This window comes from Nerophis lumbriciformis, linkage group LG19 (assembly GCF_033978685.3).
Source record: "Nerophis lumbriciformis linkage group LG19, RoL_Nlum_v2.1, whole genome shotgun sequence".
In the NCBI taxonomy this organism is placed as follows: Eukaryota; Metazoa; Chordata; class Actinopteri; order Syngnathiformes; family Syngnathidae; genus Nerophis; species Nerophis lumbriciformis.
Window position 1 is genome coordinate 29779798 of NC_084566.2, and position 24677 is coordinate 29804474.

Genomic DNA, 24677 nt, shown 5'->3' on the forward strand with positions numbered 1-24677 from the left:
ACAACCAACGAAGAAGACATGTCCAAACCACACGCCAGTGAACAAAAAATGATGCCTAAAATAATTTCGTTTGGGTATAAAAATTACGAGGTGGTCAACACAGAACAGTTTGCAGTATGCAACACATGCGGTTCGAAAATTACTGATGGAGAGGCAACAACTTCCAACTTCGTCTGGCATTTGAAGTTGCACAAAGAACGGTAAGTTTTGAATGTAAGATAACGTTTATTGGCTAAGTAACGTGACTTTTATTTGCTGTGTAGTTAAATCAGTGAGGCTGTAAACTCACTGCTAACGTTATAACGTTATTGCAAACATGGGAATCTGTTGCAGTTCACTACCTTATTCATACTTTTTGTTCAGTGATTTTTTTAAGCAGGGTTACGTTAGTCAATATATCACACGTAACGTTATACGGCGGTCAGCAGCACCGCGTATTTTAGCCACCTAAAAAAAAGACAAAAATAGTAAAATAAAGGTCAGTTAAAATGTATACTATATTATGAATATGTGTACTGTTTTAGCTAGCTTTCTGACATACTGTTGGTTGTTTACCTCAGTGGTCCCCAACCACCGGGCCGCGGCCCGGTACTGGTCCGTGGATCGATTGGTATCGGGCCGCACAAGGAATATTTTATTTTATTTTTTATTTTATTTTTTTTAATTAAATCAACATAAAAAACACAAGATACACTTACAAGTAGTGCACCAACCCAAAAAAACTCTCTCCCCCTTTTGTTCTGGGCATTGAACATGAAGACTCTTCCTTCACTGTTCCGAGTGGCCATGAGAGTCTTGGCAGTGCCTGCCTCCAGTGCTCCAGTGGAGCGAGTTTTCAGCCATGGTGGCATCATACTACGCCCCCATCGTGCACAAATGACTGACAGACTCTTGGCTAATTTGGTGTTTTGCAAATGCAATGCAGCATAGGGCCCTGACATATAAAAAGTACAACTTTTTTGTTATGTTCACGTATATGTCATGTTTTTTCAATGTTAACACTTTTGTACAAATAAGTACATTTGCACTTTATTTTTCAATGTGTTTGTTCTGTAAAGGAATGAGTTAATGTTTAAAATGACTGGTTAATAGTGCTATTATAAAGTGCAATGTCAGCACAATTTTCTTTCCTGCAATTTAAAATGCACTTGTTTTAATAAATAAATACAGCATTTGAAAAGCATACACAATCTGTGTTAATATATTAGTCTGTGGTTAAAAGGACTTGAAAGGACTCGAAACTCAAAATGCAGGACTTAGGACTTGACTTGAGACTTTCCAGTCTTGACTTTGGACTTGACTCGGGGCTTGCCTGTCTTGACTCGGGACTTGACTCGGACTTGAGGGCAAAGACTTGAGACTTACTTGTGACTTGCAAAACAATGACTTGGTCCCACCTCTGGTTTGTAGTAACTGGTACTTGACTGTACTGTAATACGGGACAGTTTGTAGTACCTGGTACTTGACTGTACTCTAATATTGGGACAGTTTGTAGTACCTGGTACTTGACTGTACTGTAATACGGGACAGTGTGTAGTACCTGGTACTTGACTGTACTCTAATATTGGGACAGTTTGTAGTACCTGGTACTTGACTATACTGTATTTCTGGACAGTTTGTAGTACCTGGTACTTGACTGTACTCTAATACGGGACAGTTTGTAGTACCTGGTACTTAACTGTACTCTAATACGGGACAGTTTGTAGTACCTGGTACTTGACTGTACTCTAATACGGCACAGTTTGTACTAGTACCTGGTACCTAATTACTGTAATACGAGGCAGTTTGTAGTACCTGGTACTTGACTGTACTGTAATATGGGACAGTTTATAGTAACTGGTACTTGACTGTACTCTAATATGGGACAGTTTGTAGTACCTGGTACTTGACTGTACTCTAATACGGGACAGTTTGTAGTATCTGGTACTTGACTGTACTCTAATACGGGACAGTTTGTAGTAACTGGTACTTGACTGTACTGTAATACGGGACAGTTTGTAGTACCTGGTACTTGACTGTACTCTAATACTGGACAGTTTGTAGTACCTGGTACTTGACTGTACTCTAATACGGGACAGTTTGTACTAGTACATGGTACCTAATTACTGTAATACGAGGCAGTTTGTAGTACCTGGTACTTGACTGTACTGTAATACGGGACAGTTTATAGTAACTGGTACTTGACTGTACTCTCATATGGGACAGTTTGTAGTACCTGGTACTTGACTGTACTGTAATACGGGAAGGTTTGTAGTACCTGGTACTTGACAGTACTCTAATACGGGATAGTTTGTAGTACCTGGTACTTAACTGTACTCTAATATGGGACAGTTTTTAGTAACTGGTACTTGACTGTACTGTAATACGGGACAGTTTGTAGTACCTGGTACTTGACTGTACTCTAATACGGGACAGTTTGTAGTACCTGGTACTTGACTGTACTCTAATACGGGACAGTTTGTACTAGTACCTGGTACCTAACTACTGTAATACGAGACAGTTTGTAGTACCTGGTACTTGACTGTACTGTAATACGGGACAGTTTATAGTAACTGGTACTTGACTGTACTCTAATATGGGACAGTTTGTAGTACCTGGTACTTGACTGTACTCTAATACGGGACAGTTTGTAGTACCTGGTACTTAACTGTACTCTAATATGGGACAGTTTGTAGTAACTGGTACTTGACTGTACTGTAATACGGGACACTTTGTAGTACCTGGTTCTTGACTGTACTGTAATACGGGACAGTTTGTAGTACCTGGTACTTGACTGTACTCTAATATTGGGACAGTTTGTAGTAGCTGGTACTTGACTGTACTGTAATATGGGACACTTTGTACTACCTGGTACTTGTTAGTGGAGTTGAAAGGGATTTCTGCCACTTTGGTGTTCCTGGCTCTCATGTCTCGCACGCTCCCGCTACACAGCTCAATGCATTTCAGCAACGCCGACTCGGATGCGTCGCCTGCTGTCTCCCTCTGGAGGACACACACACACACACACACACACACACACACACACACACACACACACACACACACACACACACACACACACACACACAAATAATGGAGGACATTAGCACAGTAGCTCAGCAAGAGAGGAGAGTTGTGTTTGTCACAGTACAGTCAAAGCTTTCCCCTCCATGTGGTATTTAATTGATTAAAGTTGCGCCCCAGAGAGCATTGTTGGCTTCCATTTTGGCTCTCATTAATAATGCAGCAAGCTCTGCAACATCTGCATAACAACAGTTGTCGGCAAGACACACCATCGCTCTTGGAGTTCTACAGCAGCGTGGACATAAATAATAGCAAATGTTCTGCTAAGACAGGGGTCGGCAACCCAAAATTTTGAAGGAGCCATATTGGACCAAAAATACAAAAACAAATCTGTCTGGAGCCGCAAAAAATTAAAAGCCATATTACATACAGATAGTGTGTCATGAGATATAAATTGAATTAAGAGGACTTATAGGAAACTAAATGACCCCAAATATAGCTACAAATGAGGCATAATGATGCAATATGTACATATAGCTAGCCTAAATAGCATGTTAGCATCGATTAGCTTGCCGTCATGCAGTGACCAAATATGTCTGATTAGCACTCCACACAAGTCAATAACATCAACAAAACTCACCTTTCATGCACAACATTAAGTTTGGTGGACAAAATGAGACAGAAAAAGAAGTGGCATAAAACACGTCCTAGAAAGTCGGAGAAAGTTATACATGTAAACAAACTACGGTGAGTTCAAGGACCACCAAAATTAGTAGGACAAAACGGCGCTCGCCAAATACTCGAATCAGTGAAGCATGTTTAATATAAACAGTGTGCTTTGTAAAAAATTAGGGAGGTTTGTGTCATGTTTGTCCTCCTACAGAAACCATATTAAAACAAAAAATAGATTTTTTCCCCCTCATCTTTTTCCATTTTTCATACATTTTTGAAAAAGCTCCAGAGAGCCACTAGGGCGGCGCTAAAGAGCCGCATGCGGCTCTAGAGCCGCGGGTTGCCGACCCCTGTGCTAAGAGAACGTGTGGACCTTCACCTTTTGGTATTTATTTATTTTTTTAATTTTCATGATTGCTTTTTGTTCAACTTCTTGTTCACAGTTTGTGATGAAAATATTCTGATCTAGGTGTTCTTGCAAGGATGTTGCAATTAAATATGGGTTAAAACATACATGGATGCAAGAAATGGTGCAACTATTTTAAATGCATCCCTTTAAATGGGGTTAAATAACACAAGTGAAGTTGGCCCCCTTTGTAATTGTACTTAAAGTTAAAGTACCAATGATTGTCACACACACACACACACACACACACACACACACACACACACACACACTAGGTGTGGCGAAATTATTCTCTGCATTTGACCCATCACCATTGAAGCTGTAATTGCTGCCAAGGGTGCATCAACCAAGTATTGAGCAAAGGCTGTGAATACTTATGTGATATTTTTAGTTTTAATACATTTGCAAAAAAAAAAACATTTTTAAAAACATTTTTCACATTGCCATGATGGGGTATTGTCGGTACAAGTTTGAGAACAAATATGAATGTATTCCCTTATGGAATAAGGCTGTAACATAACAAAATGTGGAAAAAGTGAAGCCTTTTAAATAATTGCCAGATGCACTGTAAGTACTAAAAAATAAATTTAAAAAAAGCTGCCATTCATTTGCGCTACCTTTGTGCTGTTTTGAAGTACAAACCTCGTTTGCATATGAGTTGGGAAATTGTGTTAGATGTAAATATAAACAGAATACAATGATTTGCAAATCCTTTTCAACCCATATTCAATTGAATATGCTACAAAGACAACATATTTGATGTTCAAACTGATAAACACTTTTTTTGTTGTTGCAAATAATCATTAACTTTAGAATTTGATGCCAGCAACACGTGACAAAGAATTTGGGAAAGGTGGCAATAAATACTGATAAAGTTGAGGAATGCTCATCAAACACTTATTTGGAACATCCCACAGGTGAACAGGCAAATTGGGAACAGGTGGGTGCCATGATTGGGTATAAAGGTAGATTCCATGAAATGCTCAGTCATTCACAAACAAGGATGGGGCGAGGGTCACCACTTTGTCAACAAATGCGTGAGCAAATTGTTGAACAGTTTAAGAGAAACCTTTCTCAACCAGCTATTGCAAGAAATTTAGGGATTTCACCATCTACGGTCCATAATATCATCAAATGGTTCAGAGAATCTGGAGAAATCACTGCACGTAAGCAGCTAAGCCCGTGACCTTCGATCCCTCAGGCTGTACTGCATCAACAAGCGACATCAGTGTGTAAAGGATATCACCACATGGGCTCAGGAACACTTCAGAAACCCACTGTCAGTAACTACAGTTGGTCGCTACATCTGTAAGTGCAAGTTAAAACTCTCCTATGCAAGGCGAAAACCGTTTATCAACAACACCCAGAAACGCCGTCGGCTTCGCTGGGCCTGAGCTCATCTAAGATGGACTGATACAAAGTGGAAAAGTGTTCTGTGGTCTGACGAGTCCACATTTCAAATTGTTTTTGGAAACTGTGGACGTCGTGTCCTCCGAACCAAAGAGGAAAAGAACCATCCGGATTGTTATAGGCGCAAAGTTGAAAAGCCAGCATCTGTGATGGTATGGGGGTGTATTAGTGCCCAAGACTTGGGTAACTTACACATCTGTGAAGGCGCCATTAATGCTGAAAGGTACATACAGGTTTTGGAGCAACATATGTTGCCATCCAAGCAACGTTACCATGGACGCCCCTGCTTATTTCAGCAAGACAATGCCAAGCCACGTGTTACATCAACGTGGCTTCATAGTAAAAGAGTGCGTGTACTAGACTGGCCTGCCTGTAGTCCAGACCTGTCTCCCATTGAAAATGTGTGGCGCATTATGAAGCCTAAAATACCACAACGGAGATCCCCGGATTGTTGAACAACTTAAGCTGTACATCAAGCAAGAATGGGAAATAATTCCACCTGAGAAGCTTAAAAAATGTGTCTCCTCAGTTCCCAAACGTTTACTGAGTGTTGTTAAAAGGAAAGGCCATGTAACCCAGTGGTGAACATGCTCTTTCCCAACTACTTTGGCACGTGTTGCAGCCATGAAATTCTAAGTTAATGATTATTTGCAAAAAAAAAATAAAGTTTATGAGTTTGAACATCAAATATGTTGTCTTTGTAGTGCATTCAATTGAATATGGGTTGAAAAGGATTTGCAAATCATTGTATTCCGTTTATATTTACATCTAACACAATTTCCCAACTCATATGGAAACGGGGTTTGTAATTCTAGGATGCGTTTTCTGACCAGTGAAGTCACACAGCCCCCAATTTCACCCCCATAAACCAGCACACACGTATGAATAAAACATTGACAATATTCCAACCGTAATAGCACAACAGCTTGTTTTTTGACTGCACAAACCAGCACAAAAACGTGAACAAAAATGTGTGGTAAAAGCTGTAAGTTTGAATCCAGATCTGATTCAGATGGCACAAGTGTCAACAATGTAAACAGTACACGCAACATGCAGTTACCGTTCTCATTCCCTGCGTTTGTTTAAGATCTTATGACAACAGTTATTGTGTAAAACAAATCGTGGTAACACTTTAGTCTGGGGAACATATTCACCATTAATTAGTTGCTTATTAACCTCTAAAGGCCTTAGTGGCCACATGCGTGGACAGCACCTTTTATTTAATTATATATTACAAAACTGCTAAAGGCCTTAGTGGCCACATGCGTGGACAGCACCTTTTAGCTCTTATTTCCAAAATTGTGTACACTACTGAATTGGGGTCTTATGCCGACATATGGACATTTATACTGCCATCTGGTGGTGTCAGAAGAGTATAACATACAATGGAATTTGGAAAATAAAGTGTAAAAATAAAAATGAGCATGTCACTACACATGAAGTACACGTTTGTGTACTTATGGACTAAGTACATCATATAAAAAGATGATTTTTAGTTTTTATTCTAATTAGGGTCCAATAAGCCCAAATAGCAAAGACAAATAAAAAATCATGTAAAAAAAAAACAGCTTGGGCCTTAAGAGGTTAAAGTAACAAAGACTTAATTTAGAGTTATTTGGACACTAGGGAACATATAAGGGTTAGAGTTAGGGTTACTAATAAGCAAACATTCTGAGGTTATTGAGGAAAGACTCTTAGTTAATAGCTTCCTGGTTGTATAATAAGGCCATGCAGAATAAGGCATTAATAAGTACTTAATAATGACTACTTAACAGCCAATATGTTACTAATTTGCATGTTAATAAGCAACTAATTAATGGGGAATATGTGTTCCCCATACTAAAGTGTTACCCAAATCGCTTTTCCAAATCATTAGTCCCCTCTGCACTCAGACTCTTAAACTTTTACATTTTTCAAAGTGCTGTATTGTTTATGTATTTATTGACTTTTTATTTTATTGTGAGCCATGTAGGCTTTGTGAACCACGACAACCCGCACTGCAAAAACTAAAATCTAAGTAAGATGAAATACCTCAAATAAGGGTGATATTTGCTTATTTTCTGTCTGATAAGATCATTCTTCTCACTAAGCAGATTTTATATTAGAGTGTTTTACTTGTTTTAAGGGTTTTGGTCCTAAATGATCTCAGTAAGATATTACAGCTTGTTGCTGAGATTTGATGACCTATATTGAGTAAAACATGCTTGAAACTAGAATATCAACTGTTGCAAAGCTGCGTCATCAACACTCACAAGTATAAAACTACTTTTTTAAAGTAATAATGTCTTACTTCAAGCATGAAAAAAATAATCATGATGTCAAGATAATGGCACTAGCATTTACTTAATTGAAGAATATTTTTCAACATATTGAGCAAAAAGGTCTATTTTTCTTTTCTACCAAGAAAAGTACACTTGTTATTAGTGAGAATATACTTATTTTAAGGTATTTGTGGGTTCATTGAAGTTAGCTAATTTTACTTGTTTTGGAAAGTCTTGACAAGCCGAATTTTCTTGTTCTATTGGCAGATCATTTTGCTGAGTTCAAATAAAATACCTCTCATTTTTGTATTTTTTTTTTCTTGTTTTTGAACACTGACTTTTTGCAGTGCGCTGCTCAAATTTAATTGCCCCTCGAGGGATTAACAAAGTTGCTTGAATTGAATTGGATTATTAGTCATTGAGAATAAAGATAGAGCCTTGGCGGAGGTCGGCGCTCTCGCCGAGTGTTTTGTCTTGTTTACAACCTGTGAACAATCTTCTCAGCTGCAAACATATGCGATAGCACATCTTAGCATCTCCAAAACACAACAATGCATTCAAATGTGCGCCGGGCCTGATGGAGCTCACATACAACATAGAAAATGAGAGCGGGGGGGAGTGGGGGGATGCACGGAAGGGGGTCAAAGCGCGACAGCAGATGACTTTTGGTCGCTGTTTATTCATGCATGAACAGCAGCACAACAAGAACGCATGCTTGCCGAGATTTGTCCTTGTTTTTCCATGAATGAATAAACAGATGAAGGAAATTCCATCTCGATGCTTTTAGATGTTTGGGGGGGGGGGGGGTGTGTGCACATGGCGACACTGGCTGGCACTGGCTTTTGAAAAAAACAAAAACTCCTTTTTCATGGACACGTAGGTGCCACTGACCTGCCTCGAGCTGCGAGGCTTTGCTACACGTCTTAAAGCAAAGACTCTCACTATCATGTTAGATCCACTATGGACTGGACTCTCACATTTATGTTAGATCCACTATGGACTGGACTCTCATATTTATGTTAGATCCACTATGGACTGGACTCTCACTATTATGTTAGATCCACTATGGACTGGACTCTCACTATTATGTTAGATCCACTATGGACCGGACTCTCACATTTATGTTAGATCCACTATGGACTGGACTCTCACTATTATGTTAGATCCACTATGGACTGGACTCTCACACTATTATGTTAGATCCACTATGGACTGGACTCTCACTATTATGTTAGATCCACTATGGACTGGACTCTCGTATTTATGTTAGATCCACTATGGACTGGACTCTCACTATTATGTTAGATCCACTATGGACTGGACTCTCACTATTATGTTAGATCCACTATGGACTGGACTCTCACTATTATGTTAGATCCACTATGGACTGGACTCTCACTATTATGTTAGATCCACTATGGACTGGACTCTCACTATTATGTTAGATCCACTATGGACTTGACTCTCACATCTATGTTAGATCCACTATGGACTGGACTCTCACTATTATGTTAGATCCACTCTGGACTGGACTCTCACATTTATGTTAGATCCGCTATGGACTGGACTGTCACTATTATGTTAGATCCACTATGGACTGGACTCTCTCACTATTATGTTAGATCCACTATGGACTGGACTCTCACTATTATGTTAGATCCACTATGGACTGGACTCTCACACTATTATGTTAGATCCACTATGGACTGGACTCTAACACTATTATGTTAGATCCACTATGGACTGGACTGTCACTATTATGTTAGATCCACTATGGACTGGACTCTCACACTATTATGTTAGATCCACTATGGACTGGACTCTCACTATTATGTTAGATCCACTATGGACTGGACTCTCACTATTATGTTAGATCCACTATGGACTGGACTCTCACTATTATGTTAGATCCACTATGGACTGGACTCTCACTATTATGTTAGATCCACTATGGACTGGACTCTCACTATTATGTTAGATCCACTATGGACTGGACTCTCACTATTATGTTAGATCCACTATGGACTGGACTCTCACATTTATGTTAGATCCACTATGGACTGAACTTTCACAATATTATGTTAAATCCACTATGGACTGAACTTTCACAATATTATGTTAGATCCACTATAGACTGGACTCTCACTATTATGTTAGATCCACTATGGACTGAACTTTCACAATATTATGTTAAATCCACTATGGACTGAACTTTCACAACATTATGTTAGATCCAATATGGACTGGACTTTCACAATATTATGCTAGACCCACTCAACGTCCATGGGTTGAGTTTTTCCTTGCCCTGATGTGGGATTTGAACAGAGGATGTCGTTGTGGCTTGTGCAGCCCTTTGAGGCACTTGTGATTTAGGGCTATATAAATAAACATTGATTGATTGAATTTCCTCAATGTTTTACTCTTTTTTTTTTAGGCTTTATTTGTTATGCGGGCACAATTCTCAAAAGTATTATTACACAGTTGTGCCTGTAAACTCACCAGGGGCTGCCTTTTCGTGCCTGACAACATCATTCATTCATATTCTCCACTAAGCCTATTACCCACGTATAAGAAGACATGTTATTGAAGGAAGTGATGCTACGGCATTATGTAAAGCAATTAAGGCACACTCGGCCGACTCCATTAAAGTGCTATTTAGAGCCTAATAATAGACTTCTGTTAAGAGTCGTTCTGCTGCATAATCGCTCCCAGCTGATGCTTACATTCAAGTGTCGACCAAGTGTAAAAGTACGCCGTTAAAATGTCTTTTTAATTGGCTGCGTACACCTGTAGTGCTCACAGCGCCGCACGAGAGCCGCCGGAGCCATTGTTCACGGTCTTTGAAATGACTCATTTTCCAACAATAGCATCATAATCGGATGTAGCATAATTTGATACTATTCTACTATTGGTAAACATGTCTCGCAGTTAGACAAAGCGTCAGCGCTCCAATTGCCTTTGTGTGTCAGGCATAGGAATTTATCTTTCACGTTGTTATTCCCACGGTACCAATTATAAGTACCTGGGAATAAATACCAACACTCAACAGCACTTAAATGTGTCTTCAAATGTGTTAATAATTCCTAATTGTTAAAAAGAAATGTATTTAACATTTAACACTGAGCTGTGTTCTCCAGTTGTTATCTTGTTTTCTTACACTTATGTGTCATTTGCAAGTACTGGACTGGACTGTATTATTACATACTACATTTTCCATATACAAAACCCAAAACCAGTGAAGTTGGCACGTTGTGTGAACCGTAAATAAAAACAGAATACAACGATTTGCAAATCCTTTTCGACCTATATTCAATTGAATAGACCGCAAAGACAAGATATTTAACGTTCGAACTGGAAAACTTTTGTTATTTTTTGCAAATATTAGCTCATTTGGAATTTGATGCCTGCAACATGTTTCAAAAATGCTGGCACAAGTGGCAAAAAAGACTGAGAAAGTTGAGGAATGCTCATCAAACACTTATGAACAGGCTAATTGGGAACAGGGGAGTGCCATGATTGGGTATAAAAGCAGCTTCCATGAAATGCTCAGTCATTCACAAACAAGGATGGGGCGAGAGTCACCACTTTGGAATTTAGGGATTTCACCATCTACGGTCCATAGTATCATCAAAAGGTTCAGAGAATCTGGAGAAATCACTGCACGTAACAATGAATGTCCGTGACTTTCGATCTCTCAGGCGGTACTGCATCAAAAAGCGACATCAGTGTGTAAAGGATATCACCACATGGGCTCAGTAACACTTCAGAAAACCACTGTCAGTAACTACAGTTTGTCGCTACATCTGTAAGTGCAAGTTAGAACTCTACTATGCAAAGCAAAAGCCATTTATCAACATCCGAACTTGAAAACTTTGTTATTTTTTGCAAATATTAGCTCATTTGGAATTTGATGCCTGCAACATGTTTCAAAAAAGATGGCACAGGTAGCAAAAAAGACTGAGAAAGTTGAGGAATGCTCATTAAACACTTATTTGGAACATCCCACAGGTGAGCAGGCAAATTGGGAACAGGTGGGTGCCATGATTGGCATGAAATGCTCAGTCATTCACAAACAAGGATGGGGCGAGGGTCACCACTTTGTGAACAAATGTGTGAGCAAATTGTCGAACAGTTTAAGAACAACATTTTTCAACAACCTATTGCAAGGAATTTAGGGATTTCACCATCTACGGTCCGTCATATCATCAAAAGGTTCAGAAAATCTGGAGAAATCACTGTACGTAACATTGAATGCCTCTGACTTTTGAGGCGGTACTGCATCAAAAAGCGACATCAGTGTGTAAAGGATATCACCACAATGGCTCAGGAACACTTTAGAAAACCACTGTCAGTAACTACAGTCCGTCGCTACATCTGTAAGTGCAAGCTAAAACTCTACTATGCAAAGCAAAAGCAATTTATCAACGTCCGAACTGGAAAACATTGTTATTTTATGCAAATATTAGCTCATTTGGAATTTGATGCCTGCAACATGTTTAAAAAAAGCTGGCACAAGTGGCAAAAAAGACTGACAAAGTTGAGGAATGCTCATCAAACACTTATTTCGAACATCCCACAGGTGAACAGGCTAATTGGGGACAGGTGGGGGCCATGATTGGCATGAAATGCTCAGTCATTCACAAACAAGGATGGGGCGAGGGTCACCACTTTGTGAAAAAATGTGTGAGCAAATTGTCGAACAGTTTAAGAACAACATTTCTCAACGAGCCATTGCAAGGAATTTAGGGATTTCACCATCTACGGTCCGTAATATCATCAAAAGGTTCAGAGAATCTGGAGAAATCACTGCACGTAACATTGAATGCCCGTGACGTTCGATCCCTCAGGCGGTACTGCATCAAAAAGCGACATCAGTGTGTAAAGGATATCACCACATGGGCTCAGGAACACTTCAGAAAACCAGTGACAGTAAAGTTAAGTTAAAGTACCAATGATTGTCACACACACACTAGGTGTGGCGAAATTTGTCCTCTGCATTTGACCCATCCCCTTGTTCACCCCCTGGGAGGTGAGGGGAGCAGTGGGCAGCAGCGGTGCCGCGCCCGGGAATCATTTTTGGTGATTTAACCCCCAATTCCAACCCTTGATGCTGAGTGCCAAGCAGGGAGGTAATGGGTCCCATTTTTTTTATAGTCTTTGGTATGACTCGGCCGGGGTTTGAACTCACAACCTCCCGATCTCAGGGCGGACACTCTAACCACTAGGCCACTGAGTAACAGTAACTACAGTTTGTCGCTACATCTGTAAGTGCAAGTTAAAACTCTACTATGCAAAGCAAAAGCCATTTATCAACGTCCGAACTGGAAACAATTTTGCAAATATTAGCTCATTTGGAATTTGATGCCTGCAACATGTTTAAAAAAAGCTGGCACAAGTGGCAAAAAAGACTGAGAAAGTTGAGGAATGCTCATCAATCTTATGAACAGGCTAATTGGGAACGGGTGGGTGCCATGATTGGGTATAAAAGCAGCTTCCATGAAATGCTCAGTCATTCACAAACAAGGATGGGGCGAGGGTCACCACTTTGTCAACAAATGTGTGAGCAAATTGTCGAACAGTTTAAGAACAACATTTCTCAACGAGCTATTGCAGGGAATTTAGGGATTTCACCATCTACGGTCCGTAGTATCATCAAAAGGTTCAGAGAATCTGTAGAAATCACTGCACGTAAGCCATGATATTACCGACTTTTGATCCCTCAATGGGTTATAACCAAATATTAACATTGCTGTATGTATACTTTTGACCCAGCAGATTTGCTCACATTTTCAGTAGACCCATAATAAATTCATAAAAGAACCAAACTTCACGAATGTTTTTTGTGACCAACAAGTATGTGCTCCAATCACTCTTTCACAAAGAAATAAAAGTTGTAGAAATTACTGGAAACTCAAGACAGCCATGACATTATGTTCTTTACAAGTGTATGTAAACTTGTGATCGAGACTGTATATATGTATATAAAAAGAGATTCAAACAGAGGAGTTGTTATTTCAGAGATTGAAACTTTTGTGGAGTGTTTGCGTCTACCTTCAAGATGGCCACTTTGTCCTGTCCAGCTTTGAATTCAGCTCGGTTGCACAGGCCAGCCACGCGGGACAAGGCCAACCAAGTCGCAGAACTCTTGTCAAAACCCGAACCTGCAAGAAGAATGTCAGAGAGAGCGTTTTATTCCCTCCCCTCATGATGATTCTTCTAAAAGTGCATTCCTGCAATATGTGCAGCTAAATAACACAACATCTTTTATTTGGATTTTTCATTTCACCAATTTGAAGAATGACATTGATTTCATTTTGAACACGGCGTTAGAGCTGTTTAGATCGCATGTCCCGTCCTTTTCCAGCAATCTTTCCAGAAATGACCTTCGCTTTCGGCGCTGGCACCCTGCATTCATTTTTCATTTCAGTCTGGGTGCTCTGCAGAGTGCTCGACACGCCAAGCGACATATTGGTGAGAAGTCTGCGCTGTTTTATGAATTAATTTCAGCCAGATGCATCATCATAGCTATACATAGCTACTGTAGATACACTGCAAAAACTGAAATCTAAGATTAAATATCTCAAATAAGGGTGATATTTGCTTATTTTCTGTCTGATAAAATAATCCTCCTCGCCAGGGGCGCCGCTAGGGATTTTGGGCCCCATGAAAAGAATCTTTACAGGGCCCCCAACACAGTGTCATTATTTTTTCTGAATTATAATTTCATCATCATTAGGGGCCTCTCTGGGCCCCCCTCCATCATGGGCCCCTAGAATCCGTCTCCTTTACCCCCCCTTTTCGGCGGCCCTGCTCCTCGCTAAGCAGATTCTATGTTAGAGTGTTTTACTTGTTTTAAGGGTTTTGGTCCTAAATGATCTCAGTAAGATATTACAGCTTGTTGCTGAGATTTGATGACCTATATTGAGTAAAACAGGCTTGAAACTAGAATATCAACTGTTGCAAAACTGTGTCATCAACACTCACAAGTATAAAACTGCTTTTTTAAAGTAATAATTTCTTATTTCAAGCATTTAAAAAAAAATCATGATGTATGCATATCATTATGTCAAGATAATGGCACTAGCATTTACATAATTTAAGAATATTTTTCAACATATTGAGCAAAAAGGTCTCTTTTTTTCTACCAACAAAAGTGCACTTGTTATTAGTGAGAATATACTTATTTTAATTATTCACTGAGGTTAGTTAATTTTACTTGTTTTGGAAAGTCTTGACAAGCCGAATTTTCTTGTTCTATTGGCAGATAATTTTAATTACCGTATTTCTCGGAGTATAAGTCGCACCGGAGTATAAGTCGCACCTGCCGAAAATGCATAATAAAGAAGGAAAAAAACATATATAAATCGCACTGGAGCCCGGGCAAACTATGAAAAAAACTGCGACTTATAGTTCGAAAAATACGGTAGTTCAAATAAAATACCCCTAATTTTTTTTTTTTTTTCTTTCTTGTTTTTGAACACTAACTTTTTGCAGTGCATGTACTGCACCTCCATGTTGTGGTGTGTCAGGTTCAAACACTGATGACATCTATTAAAACAGACGGGAAGCAAGGAATCATGCAGAGACAGAGTTAAATTAAGCTCTATTGAGGAGACACGTTATTTGGGCTGTATTCTCGTTACAGATCCAAACTACGTTCTAAAAGTCCAGCCCGCGTGCTTCCTCTATTTATTTGGGAGGTCCCTGTTTACATCGCTGAAGCTGTCACTGAGGGAAGAGGGTAATCTCGACAACTCCAGTTATGTGATATTTGCTTATTTTCTGTCTGATAAGATAATTCTTCTCGCTAAGCAGATTTTATGTTAGAGTGTTTTACTTGTTTTAAGGGTTTTGGTCCTAAATGATCTCAGTAAGATATTACAGCTGAGATTTGATGACCTATATTGAGTAAAACATGCTTGAAACTAGAATATCAACTGTTGCAAAGCTGTGTCATCAACACTCACAAGTATAAAACTACTTTTTTAAAGTAATCATTTCTTATTTCAAGCATGAAAAAAAAATCATGATGTATGCATATCATTATGTCAAGATAATGGCACTAGCATTTACTTCATTTAAGAATATTTTTCAACATATTGAGCAAAAAGGTCTCTTTTTTTTCCTACCAAGAAAAGTGCACTTGTTATTAGTGAGAATATACTTATTCTAAGGTATTTTTGGGTTAATTGAGGTTAGCTAATTTTACTTGTTTTGGAAAGTCTTGACAAGCCACATTTTCTTGTTCTATTGGCAGATAATTTTGCTTAGTTCAAATAAAATACCCCTCATTTTTGTAATTTTTTTTTCTAGTTTTTGAACACTGACCTTTTGCAGTGTTTGACAAGCTTCTTATTGACATTCCATTGCACTACAGTGGATAGTCATAAGGGTTCTATGAGCTTTATTGTCATAGCAGCACACATGAAATGGCACAAAATGTAGTACCTAAGGTCCCAGATTTAGGTTAATGGGCACCACAATAACAATAGTATGTACATAACCTACTCAGTGGCCTAGTGGTTAGTGTCCACCCTGAGATCGGTACGCTGCAATAACTGAAATCTAAGTAAGATGAAATATCTCAAATAAGGGTGATATTTGCTTATTTTGTGCCTGATAAGATAATTCTTCTCACTAAGCAGATTTTATGTTAGAGTGTTTTACTTGTTTTAAGGGTTTTGGTCCTAAATGATCTCAGTAAGATATTACAGCTTGTTGCTGAGATTTGATGACCTATATTGAGTAAAACATGCTTGAAACTAGAATATCAACTGTTGCAAAGCTGTGTCATCAACACTCACAAGTATAAAACTACTTTTTTAAAGTAATCATTTCTTATTTCAAGCATGAAAAAAAATAAAAATCATGATTTGGACATAATTGTGTCTCATAATTAAAACAGATGACAGCCAAATGGACTCTGTTGTTTTATTTTCAATGAAACAATAGAAAATACGTACTCATATAGTAGTACAGTTGGTACAGTACAGTAAACGGACAGTTAATATCTAAACATTTAACATGTGCCATTTCTAACAATTATGAACAGAAAAGGTTCATGCACATTCAGATAAATTCTTCAAAATTACAATAAAAAATTTTTTTGGCCGGGGGCCGGGCTGTATATATGCGCACTAATTGACTGAGAGAGCACGCACTTGGCGTGATGATGTCATGTTATCGATGGAAAAATGCTTTTTTTAGACAATATGATTTGCCTGAGCGGCTAGGAGACCCCGAGAGTAACAATCGGTTGCTTTATTGCCTTTCCATAAAGAACAATAAATCAGTTTTTAGTATAAGTTTGCTGGTTTCAAGAAATGTAATGCCGAGCGCATATCATTATGTCAAGATAATGACACTAGCATTTACTTCATTTAAGAATATTTTTCAACATATTGAGCAAAAAGGTCTCTTTTTTTTTTTTTTCCAAGAAAATTGCAGTTGTTATTAGTGAGAATATACTTATTTTAAAGTATTTTTGGGTTCATTGAAGTTAGCTAATTTTACTTGTTTTGGAAAGTCTTGACAAGCCAAATTTTCTTGTTCTATTGGCAGATAATTTTGCTTAGTTCAAGTAAAATACCCCTCATTTTTGTATTTTTTTCTCCTTGTTTTTGAACACTGACTTTTTGCAGTGTACATACTAGAGTTAACATATAGTGTAGATATAGACAGCTAGATGGATGACTATAGGTCAGTCCAAATCTGTAGGCTGCAATAACTCATTTTTTAAAAGTATGAAAATTTACATTTAAAAGAAATCTTGTAATTTGCGGTCGTTATATAGCAGAAGAAATTCAGAACCATGTTGGACGGCGTGGCGCAGTGGAAGAGTGGCCGTGCGCGACCCGAGGGTCCCTGGTTCAATCCCCACCTAGTACCAACCTCGTCATGTCCGTTGTGTCCTGAGCAAGACACTTCACCCTTGCTCCTGATGGGTGCTGGTAGCGCCTTGCATGGCAGCTCCCTCCATCAGTGTGTGAATGTGTGTGTCAATGGGTAAATGTGGAAGTAGTGTCAAAGCGCTTTGAGTACCTTGAAGGTAGAAAAGCGCTATACAAGTACAACCCATTTATCATTTATGTTTATTATTTGTAGATATTAAGGTCATTGGCACTGCCTTCATTCATTTACACCAGGTGTGTCAAACTCCTTTTAGATCGGGGGCCACATGGAGAAAAAGGACTGGTAAAATCACGGCACGATAACTTAAAAATAAAGACCACTTCAGATTGCTTTCTTTGTTTAAAAATAGAACAAGCACATTCTGAAAATGTACAAATCATAACGTTGTTGTTGTTTTTACACTTACATGTTGCGGTTAAAAGTATTCTATCTTTATTTGTCGTTATTTATACTTTCTGAATACATGTTCATCAGTCAACTCATTGGTGTTAATTTTCCATCTATCAAGATAAAAAAAATAATATAAAATTCAAATTACAGGATGTTATTTATGTAGTTTGCTCATTTTCCTCGAATGGTGCACTAACATCATGTGGTTTTGTTTTGTTTTACATATGTAGCATCATCTACACAGATACAAAGAATTGCTATTGCGACATCTAGTGGACACATTTACAACAGCAGTTTCTTTCATTCAAAAATGTTTTGCTAATTTTTATACTTAGCAAACTCATCCCGCGGGCCGGATAAAACATGTGTAAAATGTTATATACAATGTTAAATATAACATTATATACAATGCTACATACAATTTATGTACAATGTTTGGTTAATGTTAAATATAATGTTATATACAATGACATACACCAGGGCTTCTCAACCTAACACTGAATTAGTAATCTTACTTTTAATTTTAATCATATTAAATAATTATATCTAACCTACCAACAGTTTACAACCTTGTCAAATGATATGAAAGCGTGTGCTAATCACAAGGATTATTATTTATTTAACACATAAACTTTATGTCAGGCTGATTAGAAAAATAAATACTAACCAAATATACTGCATACAAAGGGACTCATAAATAACTGGCGAAAAATATGTTTGCATACAATTACCGTATTTTTCGGACTATAAGTCGCAGTTTTTTTCATAGATTGGCCGGGGGTGCGACTTATACTCAGGAGCGACTTATGTGTGAAATTATTAACACATTAGCGTAAAATATCAAATAATATTATTTAGCTCATTCACGTAAGAGACTAGACGTATAAGATTTCATGGGATTTAGCGATTAGGAGTGACAGATTGTTTGGTAAACGTATAGCATGTTCTATATGTTAAAGTTATTTGAATGACTCTTACCATAATATGTTACGTTAACATACCAGGCACGTTCTCAGTTGGTTATTTATGCCTCATATAACATACACTTATTCAGCCTGTTGTTCACTATTCTTTATTTATTTTAAATTGCCTTTCAAATGTCTATTCTTGGTGTTGGGTTTTATCAAATAAATTTCCCCAAAAAATGCGACTTATACTCCAGTGCGACTTATATGGTTTTTTTTCCTTCTTTATTATGCATTTTCGGCAGGTGCGACTTATAGTCCGGAGCGACTTATACTCCGAAAAATACGGTATGTGCTAAAATAAGTAAACTAATAATAAACATGTTTCTTAACTAAACTGTCAATAAAATGAAAGTGCAAATAAAAACACGACTTCAACAATGTAGTCGTATTTTTTGGGCTTAAAAACTTCTACAGACTTCTTCTTTGTCAGAGGTTGTCATTACTGACACAAGTGGTGGAAAAGTACATGACAGCTGAGAAACAGATATTATATGGTGGCTCTCTAGGGGGCGCTTGCGGCCTAGCAGTGGGCCCTGACACTATGGTTAAGAAAGACTGATATATATATATATACATACAACTTTAAATCATGTTCCATTTAATCAGCTCATTGTGCCGACTTGTTGTTGTGCTTTAAACACACAATTTTGGCAGTACTAATACTTTTACTACAAGCCATCATATTTCTGTTTGGGCCAGACATTCTACGAAATAGTGGAAAAGTGGAACAAAGAAATACAGGACGCATAGAATAAATTAACAGTGGAAGAGAGGACAAGTAGAAGAGTGGAACAGTCTAATAGAAGACAAGAGGAGGAGAGGAAAAGTTACAAAGCAACAGGAAAAGAAAAAAAGTGGACTAGAGGAATAGTGGAACGGGTGAACAAGGGGATAAAGGAACAGTGGAATAGAGGAACAGTGGACTAGAGTAAAAGAAAAAGAATGGAATAGAGGAACACTAGAATAGAGGAATAGTGAAATAGAGGAAAAGTGAAATAGAGGAAAAGTGAAATAGAGGAATAGTGGAAGAGACAAACAGTGGAACAGTGTAAAAGAAGAATGGATGAACAGAGCAACATGGGAACAGTGGAATAGAAGAAGAGTGGAACAGTCTAATAGAAGACAAGAGGAGGAGAGGAAAAGTTACAAAGCAACAGAGGAATAGAAGAAAAGTGGACTAGAGGAATAGTGGAACGGGTGAACAAGGGGATAAAGGAACAGTGGAATAGAGGAACAGTGGAATAGAATAAAACAAGAATAATGGAATAGAGGAACACTAGAATAGAAGAATAGTGAAATAGAGGAAAAGTGAAATAGAGGAATAGTGGAAGAGACAAACAGTGGAACAGTGTAAAAGAAGAATGGATGAACAGAGCAACATGGGAACAGTGGAATAGAGGAACAGTGGAACAGTCTAAAAGAAGACAAGAGGAGGAGAAGAAAAGTTACAAAGCAACAGAAAAATAGGAAAAAAAGTGGACTAGAGGAATAGTGGAACGGGTGAACAAGAAGATAAAGGAACAGTGGAATAGAGGAACAGTGGACTAGAGTAAAAGAAGAAGAATGGAATAGAGGAACACTAGAATAGAAGAATAGTTAAATAGAGGAAAAGTGAAATAGAGGAATAGTGGAAGAGACAAACAGTGTAAAAGAAGAATGCAGTGTAAAAGAAGAATGGATGAACAGAGCAACATGGGAACAGTGGAATAGAGGAACAGCGGAACAGGAGAACAGGGTTAGAGAAGAACAGTGGAATGTAGGAATAAAGGAACAGAGGAACAGTGAAATAAAGGAATGGAAGAATAGGGGGATGGAGAAACAGTGGAACAGACGAACAGTGGAATAGAAGGCAAGAGGAACAGTGTAATAGAGAAACAGAGGAATAGAGGTAAAGAGGAACAACTGAATGTAGAAACACTTGAATAGAGAAATAGTGGAACATAGAAAAAATGGAACACAAAAACAGCAAAATGGAAGAATAGAGGAACAGTGGAATAGAGTACTAAAGGAACAGAGCAACAGAGGAACAGTGGAATAGAGGAACAGTGGAACAGGGGGACAGAGGAACAGTGGAATAGATGAATAGTGGAACAGGGGGACAGAGGAACAGTGGAATAGAGGAATAGTGGAACAGGGGGACAGAGGAACAAAAGAACAGCGGAACAGAGGAATAGAAGAACATTGGAGAAGTGGAATAGAGGAACAGAGCAACAAAGGAACAGTGGAATAGAGGAACATGTGGAATATTGTAATAGAGGAATAGTGGAACAGAGGAACAGGGGGGTGGAAAAACAGTGGAACAGTGGAGTATAAGAATAGCGGAACAGTGGATTAGAGTACTACAGGAACAGAGCAACAGAGGAACAGTGGAATAGAGGAACAAAAAAACGGTGGAACAGAGGAATATAAGGACATTGGAGAAGTGGAATAGAGGAACAGAGCAACAAAGGAACAGTGGAATAGAGGGATAGTGGAAAAGAGGAACATGTGGAATATTGTAATAGAGGAATAGTGGAACAGAAGAACAGGGGATGGAGGAACAGTGGAGTATAAGAATAGAGGAACATGAGTACAGTGAAATAGAAGATTAGAGGAACACAGAAATAGTGGAAAAGAGGAACTGAGCAACAGTAGAATAGAAGAAAAGAATACGGAAGAAGTGCAATACAGGAGCAGTGGAAGAGAGGAACAATAGAATAGTGGAGCTAAATATTGGAAAAGTAGAATAGTAAATAAGAAGGAATAGAGGATTCAAGGAATAGCAAAGTAGAATAGAAGAATAAAATAAAGAGCAATTGTGTGATGGTGGTGTGGACCCCTGCCTGTTGCTCGGAGTGTGTGTGAGTGTGTGTGTGTGTGTGTGTGTGTGTGTGTGTGTGTGTGTGTGTGTGTGTGTGTGTGTGTGTGTGTGTGTGTGTGTGTGTGTTCTGCAGCCTGGCTGGCTGAGTGAACGCTGAGTAGATGAATTTGAGCAGGTGGTTACAACCTCTCTGCCTCCTCGCAGTGCCCCCGCCTTCCCCACCCCCGCATCTCACCGCTCTGGTCCTCGGTGGTGTCGGCCTCGTGGATCTGGTTGTCGAACCACATGTGGGCCACGGTCATTCGGTTCTGGGTCAGCGTGCCCGTCTTGTCCGAGCAGATGGTGGAGGTGGAGCCCAGCGTCTCCACGGCCTCCAGGTTCTTCACCAGGCAGTTCTTCTTGGCCATCCGCTTGGCCGTCAGCGTCAAACACACCTGGTGGATGGTGGGAGAGGAAGAGGACGGTGAGAAAGGTGAATGATGAAGAGGAGCAGGTGGAGGCAATGATGCGTTCAAGTGCGAGGGAAAGCATGTGTTGGCCAGGTGGGACAGAAATATGCAATACACACATTCCATATGGTTGTATAATGCAGCAACGCACACACACACACACACACACACACACACACACACACACACACACACACACACACACACACACACACACACACACACACACACACACACACACACACACACACACACACACACACACACACACATACGTATGCTTGACTTTGAACCATCCATCGAATTTATTCCACTTCCCGGAGGGCGCTGGAGCCTAGCCTAGATTAGAAACTATTCTGAGATCAACCTAAAGTATTTCTGTGTTTATTTGAAAATAAGAACAAACATTTAATCAATTGTTCAAAAGTAAATACATTGAAGGATATGTGGTTCAATTTCAAGAAGGAGGCCAAAGCCTATTCCAGAATACAAAAATACACTGAGATAAATAGAACACCTGTATTGTGTGTGTATATATATATATATATATATATATATATATATATATATATATATATATATATATATATATATATATATATATATATATACACACACACATATATATATATATATATATATATATATATATATACACATATACATATATATATACATATACAGTATATATATATACATATATATATATATACATATACAGTATATATATATATATATATATATATATACATATACAGTATATATATATATATATATATATATATATATATATGTATGTATGTATGTATGTATGTAATATATATATATATACATATATACATACACACACACACACACACACACACACACACACGCACATATATATATATATATATATATATATATATATATATATATATATATATATATATATATATATATATATATATATATATATAAAATAGATTTGGGTGAGCTGCAGCCTATCCCAGGGTATACAATATAACATATGTATTTTAAACATAGGTTAAAAAATAAATGCATTTCCTGTCAATGTTTGATCCAGATTTTCATTATATTATTTTCTGCTTATGCTGCTCAGGCTCACGGGTGAGCAGGAGTCTACCCCAGCTGACTTTTAGTATTTTGTATAGGAAGGTCTCCAGTCAATCATATATATTTAAAGTAAATCCTTTAATTGTTTGTGGGGTTTTCAGCTTCTATGAGGGGGCTGGGGCCTATCCTAGAATACAAAAATACATTGGGATCAATAAAACCTAGTTTTATCCATCAAAGAATGAAAAACAAACAATTAAAAATATATTTTTGAAATATCCAACATATATATATTTTTTGGGAGATTCAAAGAGTGGCTGGAGCATACATATCCCAGGGTATACAATATAAAATACATATTTTAAACATCCCTCCATCCATTTTGTAAACAATTTTCCTAACTCAGGACGTGGGTGAGATGAAGCCTGCGGTGGGGTTCGGGTGTGGGCGGGGGCCTATCTCAGGGTATACAATATATAAATAAATGATTAAATTTCCTGTAAAAGATTTGATTCTAATTATGATTCATGAATTTTCTGCTTATCCTTCTTGTCACGATCGGCTATGCCGGTATAGGACCCTAACGCAAAGAAAAAATAAAAATAATTAAAGCTGCAAGCAGCGATGGACGGGACCGACTTTGACGGCACATAAAATTCAAACCGGAGCAGTAATTAAAAGTCTTTGGTCAACTTTTAATCAGAAGGGTTCAATCTATCTCCTGTGCTAGTTTGAAGCCGACACGACAAACGCGCTCAGAGGAGATAATGTTTGAAAAAAGGTGACTGGTTTTTACAAAACTTTTGTTTTGAAGGGGAATTGCAAACTTCCTGTTGATTTTTGCTGGGGGTTGTCAATGAATGAAATGTAGGTCTAAGTGAGACCTACATAGAGGTTTTTGTTTCATGTCTCTACGAGATTCCGACTGGACGTTACAGGCAGTTTTGTCTGTGTTTTCTTCCTAGGAGCAGTTGTGTCTGTGTTTTCTTCCTAGGGGGCGCTAGAGCGTAATTTTGAGTTTTGGGGTTGGGTTTTTTTATTAGATCGCAATTTTTGCCAGTCCTGATGTGTATGTCCAGTTTGGTGAGTTTTGAAGCATGTTAAGGGGGTCATATTACAGCTCAAAGAGGCAAAAGTGACTGTTTTTACTAAACGTTTGTTTTGAAGGGGGAATTGCCAACTTCCTGTTGATTTGCTGAAGGATGTCAATGTAGGAAATCTAGGTCTAAGTCAGACCTACATAGAGGTTTTTGTTTCATGTCTCTACGACATTCCTACTGGAAGTTACAAGCAGTTTTGTTTGTGTTTTTTCCTAGGGGGCGCTAGAAAGGCAATTTTGAGTTTTGATTT

General features: G+C 38.3%; 1 protein-coding gene across 1 annotated transcript in view; it reads right to left on the bottom strand.

Annotated features, from left to right (window-relative positions):
• The window catches only part of atp1a2a (ATPase Na+/K+ transporting subunit alpha 2a), a 158889-nt gene that overhangs the window by 112772 nt on the left and 21440 nt on the right, over positions 1-24677 (bottom strand). The window contains exons 9-11 of the mRNA XM_061979017.1: positions 22058-22256; positions 13804-13913; positions 2848-2982 (exon numbers count right to left, since the gene is read on the bottom strand). Coding sequence (XP_061835001.1) covers positions 2848-2982; positions 13804-13913; positions 22058-22256 — 444 coding nt within the window. The remainder of the gene's footprint in view (positions 1-2847; positions 2983-13803; positions 13914-22057; positions 22257-24677) is intronic.